Source organism: Micropterus dolomieu, linkage group LG13 (assembly GCF_021292245.1).
Source record: "Micropterus dolomieu isolate WLL.071019.BEF.003 ecotype Adirondacks linkage group LG13, ASM2129224v1, whole genome shotgun sequence".
NCBI lineage: Eukaryota > Metazoa > Chordata > Actinopteri > Centrarchiformes > Centrarchidae > Micropterus > Micropterus dolomieu.
The window spans coordinates 28,891,167-28,901,767 of NC_060162.1; the positions used below are offsets into that span (position 1 = coordinate 28,891,167).

The following is a 10,601-nucleotide window of genomic DNA, read 5'->3' on the forward strand; positions in this document are numbered from 1 at the left end:
AGTTTGAAATCATGAAATGTGGGATGACACTGAAGCTTCTCGCTGGCAAATAACAACAGCCTCCAAGGAATTCCTGTGTATCAGAGGAAGCAGAGAAAAAGAGGCTGAGGAAATATCCATTACAAAATAGGGAGCAAAAGGGGAAATCCATACAGAAACACACAAAACATCTAATGTATATTTAAAAAAAAAAATAATTCAGTTTCAGAGCCATTTATACCTTGTTTTGTTGACATTTGTTGGTCTAGTTGTCCTTGTTAGGAACGCAGCCTGTTGTACAGTTTACTCCACAAGCTGACTTTCCCGTAGCGGTTTCTCTGTGTGACGCGTGTACAGTTTGTTTATTTAAGTTTATTCTGTTAAACTGTTGTTGGATTTTGAGTTTTACTGTTAGCATGTGTCTGCTCATGTTTGTCTCAGCCTCTTTAGTAGCAACTTCACGTTTGTTTACAGAAATTGAAGAATATATTAAACCCAGGGGAATTCAAAAGTGTTTCTTGGGAGATGAGAACAAACCGCTTCTGTACATATGAAGTTCTCAGTATGTAAAATATATTTTTAGGATGTGTGGTTGAAATATTGCACCAAAATAAAATGTAAAGTTTGGAGGAAAAAACATGACATCCTGCAATAATGTCAAAAATGTGACAATATTAGTTTTTTTTTTTTTTAACAAACATGGAATCATTTGGTAAGAATTTAGTTCCTGGCTGCACAGTATGTCACCGTTTTCTTTGTCGTCTTTATTCTGACATACACAATCCAGGATGTTTATTCATAATGTATTTTAAAGATGCAACAAAATGAAATGCGTTCTGAAGTGTCCCTCTGATTAGCCTCCGTGCGTTTGGAAAACCAGACTCCATACACAAAAAGCAGGGGCTTCTGTCTGACCCCCATTTTAAGACTACAATTTTGACTTGTGTGCAGAAAAAAAATGTTTCCTAGATCAGATTCATTTGTTGACTAAGGAAACTATTCCATTATAACTTCATAAGATATGTGAAGAAAAATGAATTAGAAGAACATGTTATAGTAGCTTTTGTGATTCAGCCAGGGGGGCTCATTTATTATTAGGTGCGTTTGACTCATGCGACGGTGCGCAGCGCAGACTTCGCGTGATTCATGCTGGACTAATGCTGCGTTCCAGGCAACTGGGAACTCGGAAATTGACCTCTGACCTCCAACTATACAAAGTACCATAGAACGCCACTTGAAGTCGGATTTCATACTTGTGAACTCGGAGAAAAAATATGTAGCTCGACTTCAGGAGTAGCAGCTGAATGACATCACACAACAATGGCATCTCCCATGGAAGCACACATAAACCATAAACTAAGAGGCAAAGTAAAGGATTAAATTAAAATAATAGGCCTACATACTAGTATCAAATAGTAAAACTTGTTCTGCATGTAAATTGATGTAGAAATACGTTGTCAATGTTATTAGGCAGGTGGTTACAGTAAAGAATCTCTGAAAGTCATCTTCTCTGCCCAAAAGTTATTCAGGAAAGTCTTTGGACACATTTGGAAATATAGCCCACAACTTTTGCCTACTTTTGAAGTACCAACTGATGTAGCTAGAAGGATAGAGTTAACGAGTAACCTATATTTATTATTTGTTTTTAATAAAATGACCATCCTTTTAATTAACACCAAGCGCACTGCTGAGGGTTTAACTGCACATAATTTTGCCAGTTTGTCACGGTCAGCCATGTTTTTCGTTGACTATCGGCGTCAAATAAATCTGCTGGCCGGCTGAGATCTGCTAAACTTGGGGGAGAGGAGCAGCTCTGCAACCTTTGGACAAATAAACACCCGTAGTCTATCTGGATTCTGCTCTGACAACTACACCGTTTACTCGCGGGAGGAGCTCGGAGTAAACTGCTTTTATTAAATGAGCTTTTTACTTTAGTTTTTGGAATTTCAACGTTGATTTATCTTCACTGGAGCTTCTCAGCAGCTTCCGTGCACATCCGGTTCCACTGTTGTTAGCATCGTTAGCTCTGTCGGACTATGACTTCATATTTATATAAAAACCGGACAAAACTGGACATTACTTGGAGAAAAGAAAGCGAGGAGGTTGAACTACCTGGTGAGTTCAGAAAACATGTGTATGTAACTTTATTCCAGCTATCGTTGTACTTTATTGTGACCAAGTTAGCATAGCATAGCCCTGATCGATCCAAACTCCATTCAGGAAAGCGTGGCGAGGAGAAAATTCGCGTTTGGTCTGAATGCCGCATTAGTCTAGACCTGATGTATGTGATTTCCCTGCTGGTTATGTAGGGGTATTACAGTTTACAGTGTATTACAGCACCCAAGCCTGCGGCAAACTTTGCATTTGCTTTCTAAACAATGTGATGGAAAATAGGAGAAAGTTTAAATAATTTTCCAGGTCAACACAAGACTTTGCACTAAGGAACCTAACTTCTACCACATCAACTCAACTGCTTTTCACATGGGATTCATCCTGACCAAATCTTTTATTATTATTAATAAACACGCATACAACAAGTGTGCAAAATTAAGGACTTGAATTATTTTACCTTGGATGGTGATTTTTCTTTCGCTTTAGATTTATAGAAAACTGTCAGTACAGACAGATTGTTAACATTATATTCACACAAAGGTAGTACTGCAGAGAGTTTTTGACCTCTAGTAGCACTATGGTGCAGTTTCTTTGTGAATGGGTCCCCATTTTGTCGCAGGTGATGTGATAAACAGGAGAAAGTAGACCATTTCCAAGGGTTTGACATTATTCCACTGATCTTCATGGTGGTAACACACAAAGATATGCAGCAACGCAGTAAACAAGATTCAAACTTTAAAGAAAACTCCACAGGGATCGTTAAAGGAGCAGTCTGACACTTTGGGAAATCCTCTTTTTTGTAATCTTATTCAGAGTTAGATGAAGGGATCTACATAAACACATCTACCTAAGTACATCTGTAGGTTCAGCCTAGTTTAACACCACAGCCAGGGGAGACAGTTAACTTATCTCAAAATTCATTCAGTTCAAATGTTCGTTTGAACAGTATGCAAGCACCGTAAGACCACATAGTTATCATATTTTGCTTAACTTTCATCAGCAATCACTGAAAATGTGCCCTCTATTCATTTCTTTAAAGAAGGGGATGGGATGGATATGCTTTCAAACACACACTGATCCTGGTTTGCTTCACCAAGATTTCAATGGCCTCATGGCTGCCAAGTGTAGTGATGGGGCCCAGTCAATAAAGTCTTTGGCAAACAAGGTATATCATTTTCCACCTGAGGAGTCTTATTGTGGGCATGCTAGCCATTATAGCTCCAGCATGAAATGCTTGCGATCTTTCCCACATTACTTCATTTCCCACGTTTCTTTCCACCGTGGTTTCACCTTTCTGAGCACAGAATCAGCTGTAAATCTCTCTGCCTTGCATTGACACATCCAAATTAACAACTACTGGAGGTCAATTGGTGTGTGATTACCCTTTTGACAGAGGTTAACTATTTCCTGCTGCTTTCAGCTGTCATGCTAAGCTGGGCTAATCATGTTAAACAGATTAAATTTATATTGGTCCTCTCACCTGACCGTGACGCTCATACACTACTTACTACTTAAAGAAGAAATCCATCAAACACACTCTTGACATTTTCCTTTGAAATTATTTGGCGGTTGCTTTGGTGCAGGCTGCTCCAGTGGACTTATGGTTTCTGCCTCCCACGATGGTCAGATTACAGCAACAACCACTGCATTAGCAATCATTTCAAACTGCGCAGGGTTAGTTTAGTTTGACAATGTCTCCAAACTAACAGGGGAAAGCAAGAAAAAATACAATTACAGAAACCCAGACAAACTGGAGCACAGTGTTGTGGATTTTAATATTTAGATTTAGATTTTAATATTTCTTTTTCAACATGTGGATATTTGGTGTGATGGTGGTGCTAAAGAAAAGTCAGTGTCACCAAAAATATAAGTTTCATCCTCTGAGAATCACAAATTCATAGTCCTTTGAGGATCATCTTTTTGATGTATACTGTCGTGGACCAAACTGTTGAGCAAATGGAAATATCTGATTGTGGCACTAGAGGAAAGGATGGGGCTTTACAAGGTCAAATAATCTGGAATCATTCCGCAGGGACCATGAACTTCCATATTAAATGTCATGTAAATATGAAGCAACAGAGAAGATATATGCATCTGGATCAATTGACAAAATATCGTCATAATTGGGGGGGGGGGGAAGAAACTCAACACAATACTGTCAGTTGTGGAATTTTAAATCAAGGGAATCTGACAAGTTATGATGAAATAGCTGTATTTTAAGCAAGAGCAGTAGGATACTAATCACAACTCTTCTAGTAAGTCTTAAAACAAAAATAGCATCATCTGCACACACACACACACACACACACACACACACACACACACACACACACACACACACACACACACACACACAGCAACCAGATATGTACAGCATTCTGAATGGACTTTTTGGCATTCACCACCATGATCGCCTGGAAAGCGGTAAAGTCTGACAAGATGGGACGATTTCTGTTGTTGAAGAAGTCAGAATAGCTGAAATAGAAACTGGTGGCAAAACTGTGACAACCATTATTTCTGTACTCTATAAACAGTTGACATCACAATATGTAAGCAGCCTGTGACTCATTAGCCAATCACTGTCATCAAATACAAAGTAATACTTGACAAAGGCAAAAACCAACAGAAACCAACTGAGAGAAGTGCATACATCAGCAGAAGAATCACTGAAAAGAACCTTTAAAACAACATAATATAAAATAAAGTGTTTCAAAGACCCAGTATATTTAATTAGAGAGAACAGTTTAAAATAATTTAAGGGACAGTGCAGACTGCTGCAGGCTGGCAGGATTTCTTAAAAGGTTTCTTTTTAGAAAAAAACAATGGGAGGCAACACATTTTGAAAGGTCAGTTAGAGAAGCCGAAGATGGGATTCACCATGAACGGCAAAGAAAAAAAGCACTGAGCATGAAGCTACCAAAAACATCAGTAGGTGAGCTAACTGCATGAAGCACCACACTCTGTAGCTACAGTACCATAATGCCATTAGGATGTTCAGAAACTACAGCAGACTAGCTAACTAGTAATAATACTAGCTAATCGTAGAAGTTGACATCATTAAGACATCTGCTATTGTGAGTGTGACATGTCCTCTTTTAGGAAATACTATTTTTAAACTCACAAATCTATACTGAGCACTACGCTAATGTGCTGGCATTAAAGACAGATGACACGAGAGGTTGCTGTGCAAAGAACTGTGTTAGTGGCAATGGTCTGAAAATTGTTGGCATCTGAACATGTTGAAGCAAAGCCTGCTTTGTGTGTGACTTCCTGGGCAAAATGGCAGGAGAATGAAACAACACAAAATATCCAAATTCAAATAGTTCAAAGGTTGAGTTTAGTTGCTGCGTGCTGATGACAGTCCACAGTCTCCACACACGCTCCTGTCACTGGTGAGCAGCAGAGCTCATGGTGGTGGCAGGGGAGGTGTGTGTGCATGTGTGTGTAGGGTGTCATCGCATGAGCATTCCTACCAACTGGATCAGGACCTTCTGTGGCAGCAGACGACATATCTCTGATGCATTTGCACTACTACATATGCCCAAAACACAGCAGTAGAAGAAAATCCTGTCATTGCAGTCTAACACAAAAGTCATCAATCAAGAAAACTGACGATAAAAAAGCACCAATTCCAGACTGCAATGTGGTAAGAAAAGCTATTTATTTTAAGTTATGACCTGTAAGATTTCAGCCCTGGTTGATTTGGTGGTGATGGCTAGGGAAAACACCTGCTTCAACCACTGGAGGCAGCGAAAACACCTGTAAAGATTTCCTGTCAGAAATACCATAGAGGAAGAGCAACTTCTGTATCAAACTGTGGGCTGAGAGGGTTTATTATGTCACGTTGTTTTAATAAACATGTACTAAACTGTACTAATGATCTAGTGACGTCTTTTGCTTCATGCCCAGTACATGCAGCTTCCTGTGAAGCCCTTTTGAGTGGGTACACCATTTGAATCCCACACAGGACATGAAGACCCCAATCATTACAAAAAACAAAAATGGAGTTCTAATATAATGAAAATGAAGGATTATAACTTTAATGTTGGGTGTTAGCTTGTGAGTTGAGGTGCTTTAGGACAGCGGTTCCTACTGTGTCAGCCACCCGGTGACATAACTGTCTTTCAGTATTTCAACTAGGAAGCAGCAGGGAGAACATAACCAACCGATACCTAAATCTGAACGCACTAACAACCTTTACAATAAGCTACATGCGCTGCTAGCCTTGTTAAAGGGGCACCAGCATCGTTTTCCTGTGTGGTTTCTATGGTTGCCATGGGCACACGGTGAGCTGAGGTGGAAAGCAGAAAAAAAGCTCAGCCATCATCAACTCAGACAGCAGTGGCAAATAACTGTACACGTTGCTGAGACGCCCTCTCTCCTCAGATCTTGACTTTACACTGGATACAATGAAGGTGGCGGCAGCAGCTGCTTACTGTCGTTAATGTTGCTGGGCTGCAGGGGAAATCATGTAAGCCTCATTAGCTTATGTTTCCTAAATCATTTTAGTTCTGGCTAGCTAACAATACTTATAAATGTTAAAAAGCTAGCAGAGCCCACAGATATCTTCATCACTTTGGAATAGACGATTAGGAAGAATCTCAACTCTCAAGTTGCATTCCTCAGCATGTCTTTAATCTCAGTTTAAGATATTCTTCTACGATTGTGAGATGCACAAGCAGAGTGTTTTAGAGCTAATGCGGTATTAACTGCAACAGAAGGTCATGATAGAGCAGTGAGGGAAGTTTGGGTAGTGACAGAGTACCTTAGTCCATATTCACAGGTTTTAGTCAAATGTTTCCCACCTCCTCCGAAGGTCCTCCGCTTTCTTTTTTTGGGGTGTAGCTGGCTTGGCCATAGTCAGCAGATCCCCAAAAGGATCCTGATTTTTCTGGCTGTCTCCCTCAGCACGAAGTGGCTTTGCCAGTATGTTCAGGGCTGTACTGGGGACAGACGAGGAGTCCGCCAGGCTGGAAAGAGCATGATTGCTGGCAGAGGACTGAGGCAGGGAGGTGACGGATGAAGCGAAGGCAGACTGGAGCAGTCCATAGCTGGGTGGCAGAGTCGAGCTGCCTGGCGAATGCTGTCTGTAGAGGCCCGCTAGTGTAGAAAATGACTGCGGCTGGGGTGGAGTGTGTAAGTAAGAGCCTGGTGGAGGCCCATAGAGTGCACTGAAGGGATTCCCACTTACGGTCGGTGAGTAATGCATTTGAGGGGAGGTATGCTGCAGAGACTGGGCAAAAGGGTTGAGGGATATATGAGTATGCACTGGAAATGGGGGCAAAGCCTGTGGGTAAGACCTTGGTGGTAGTGTTGGTTTGCAAGAAGAGGATGACACACCAACATCTACCCCATCACTCAATGAAGTGGAACTGGTTGCAGCTGAGCTGTTCAGAGGGTCCAGGAGGCTTATCAGATCTATACTGTCTTTGGTAGCCTTGGTGGGCTTCAGCAGGTCCCCATCTGTGGTCATACTCAGGGCTTGCCTAAACTCTTGTCCCCCTGATGTAGTCCCTCCTTCACCAGCTCCTGCTGGTTTAGAGCGCGTCTGGGCCACAGGGGGTGCTAGGACACTACCAAGCTCAGGTGTCTTCCTTCCGTGGGGACGTGGAATGGTGATGTTGCCTGGGATGGAAGAGTCCAAAGAATCGGGGCCCGGGCCGGAGCTTTCATGGCTCGGAGAGTGGGCATCTGTCCGCACAGGAAGCTGGACAGGCGCAGGTCTATCGCAGGCAGGAGGCACACAAACGGGCAAGGCTGTCTGATCCTGCCCTATACTCCACAGCTTGTTATAAGGGTTGGAGAGCTTCAGGCCTGGAAGCGTTCGCGAGTGTTCATCGACACTGAAGTCCATCCGCTGCAAACATAAAAAAGAATTCAGACTTTAAAGGATCAAACCAGTGTTTTTTCACAATCATCTGCTTACAACTTACATTACTTTTGTTTTTTTCTACCCACCTATTGGTTTCAATTCGTTTTAGTACACCATCAAACTCTACTCGCAGAGACTTGTAACTTGCTCAACGTAGCGAATGAACCCACATGATTTCAGCACTCTCTAAGGTTCACAGTAAAGTTGACCAACTTGTTCATCCCTCCTAGCAACAATGTTTAAGTTTAGAAAGTAGTGTGCTTCAAGGAGTATAATCTGTTCAATCAGAACTAGTCGTAGGCAGGACATCTGTCCTGCTAACTCTAAGGTTGTCCCAGGATAAAAGATGTTTTATGAGCAAAATCATAATTACTGTGAGATATAAATACAGAGGGATGTTTTGGTGGGTGAAGGACTGAGTTGTATCACCTGAAGATTTCATTTAGAAAATGTAAATTCTGCAAATGTTACTAAAGCTAAAATATGACTGAATGCTTTGGCACTAATAGAAGGCCTAAGCAGATTGTAGTCATTTTGCTTAAACATGCAAAACCACTGGTATGGTCCCAATGGTGGTGAGGTAGGACAACTAAAACACTCAGAGATAAAGTCTCCATGTGCTTTATCAGTATTGTTGGAGAATATTGACAGTGAGTCCATCATAAATAGCTCAGAAACACGTGCAATACAACACAAAGACCAGATATGTTTTTGGCTTAAGGGAAAATTTGCCATGCCAAAGGTGCTAGAAGAAGGTTTAGGTGGTTTTAAGAATCATTCTACATATTTTACGAGGTATTTTGGTCCAAAAAAAGTGTTTAACTCTATCTGGACCAAACATTGTTTTTTTGGAAACCACACTATTTGGACATCTGACCTGGTAGGTGAACTTGGCTTGTAGCTCCGCAGAGTCTTTGGAAGTCCTCAGGTCCTCGAGACTTTTAGCCAAGGTAAGTGGATGGCTGTCAGGCTCGTCCTGGCAGCCGAAGATATCACCCAGCAGGTTGACATTGGAGAACTTCTCATTAACTGGGCTGGGAGGGGCAGTGTGACTCTCTGCCGCAAATCCAGGATCGTCCCCTTCTATCAACTCAACCTCCTTTAGGGAGCGGTACGGCTGTGGCCTGCAAGGAGATGGTTTTGGTTATTTATTTCTCTCACACACTAGAGGGCTTCATAGGTCAAAACACTTTACCCAACCCGCAAAAATGACCGCTGACCTTTTACCCCACTTTTTATTCTTCTGTAATTACACATGCTGTGCTGTCCCTGCACTCTCTCTGAGGATAAGGCTGGCTGTATATTGTTCTTACTCTCAATCAGTCCCTTGAAATCCATTATTTTTTGGGCACATGTAGTTTATTTTGAGTCAAATTCCTCATTACCACACCAGTTGTGTATTAATCTGCAGATTAAACTAGTAAACACAATAAATGCACTTCTGTTTGAGTAATGTAATGAAAATATAGTGCCCAACTGTTTTAGGAAGTTTTGTTAAATTTTTAGTCTTCAAAAATTCTAAATATATCAAAAATATATTTAAGAATTGTTTATATCATCAGTAGAACCCAGTGGGCTTTGGGCTGACTTGTACACACAGGGTAGGGAAGTTGGAAAGTAGTAAAAAGAAAGTAACCTGCCAAATCAAGAAACTTCCTCCCATTGATGCAAAAGTTTGGCATAAAGCTTTCCTTTTCATTGATTTTCAACATTGCTCACAAAAGGTCAAGTGCAACCAGAGACGGTAAAGGCATAGCTACGCCATACCTAACCCACCAGGTCCTTATGTTAATCAGAATTTGACTCTTTCCCCTCTTTTTAAAACCTAATCCCAAGATTCTCCTATACAATGACCATAATGTCCTCCATGTGAATCTTTAAAACACATGTACACACATTTCATTAGAAAGAAAAGAGGTGAGGTGAGAAAGGCTTATTAATTAGTCAATAGTGCAAAGCAAATCAGAGAGATGCGTACAGAGGCGACCACTCAAAAGGAACGGAGAAGAGAAAGCTGTCAGGAAAGCCAGAGATGGAGTCATCATCGTACTGGAGCTCGTCTCCGGATGAATCCTCAGAGAGAAAGACTGTGTAGTGACGAGTAGGACGGATAGTGCTACGGTGAGAAGGAGGAAGATAACAGGAAATTAACAGCTTATTACACACATGTTAATTAAGTCCATTAAAAGCAACAGGAAAGAAGAGGAAAATTAAGAAAAGGATGGTTAAGAATTAGCACAATTAAGAGTATTATTTTTTATTGTTATTTACGTACAGTGAATTAGGATTAGTATGTTACTATACTAACATTTGAATGAGCCTGAAGGAAGCTGGGCAGTTAGTTTAAAAAGAAATTAGACCACTATGGCACAAACAAACAAACAAACAAATGAACAAAATCTGTTAAATTTTCAATTCAATTCAATTTTCAATTCAATTTTATTTATATAGCGCCAAATCACAACAACAGTTATCTCACAGCGCTTTTCATAAAAGAGCAGGTCTAGACCGTACTCTGTGATGATATTTACAGAAGCCCAACAGTTCCCACCAAGAGCAGCACTAGGCGACAGAGGCAAGGAAAAACTTCCTTTAAGAGGCAGAAACCTCGAGCAGAACCATGGCTCAGGGTGGGCGG

General features: G+C 41.0%; 1 protein-coding gene across 1 annotated transcript in view; it reads right to left on the reverse strand.

The window, feature by feature from the left end:
- Nucleotides 1-5,733: 5,733 nt before the first annotated feature.
- LOC123982294 (DENN domain-containing protein 1A-like) overlaps nucleotides 5,734-10,601 on the reverse strand; it is an 18,311-nt gene continuing 13,443 nt past the window's right edge. The window contains exons 5-7 of the mRNA XM_046067733.1: nucleotides 9,942-10,127; nucleotides 8,841-9,087; nucleotides 5,734-7,948 (exon numbers count right to left, since the gene is read on the reverse strand). Coding sequence (XP_045923689.1) covers nucleotides 6,878-7,948; nucleotides 8,841-9,087; nucleotides 9,942-10,127 — 1,504 coding nt within the window. The 3' untranslated portion in view covers nucleotides 5,734-6,877. The remainder of the gene's footprint in view (nucleotides 7,949-8,840; nucleotides 9,088-9,941; nucleotides 10,128-10,601) is intronic.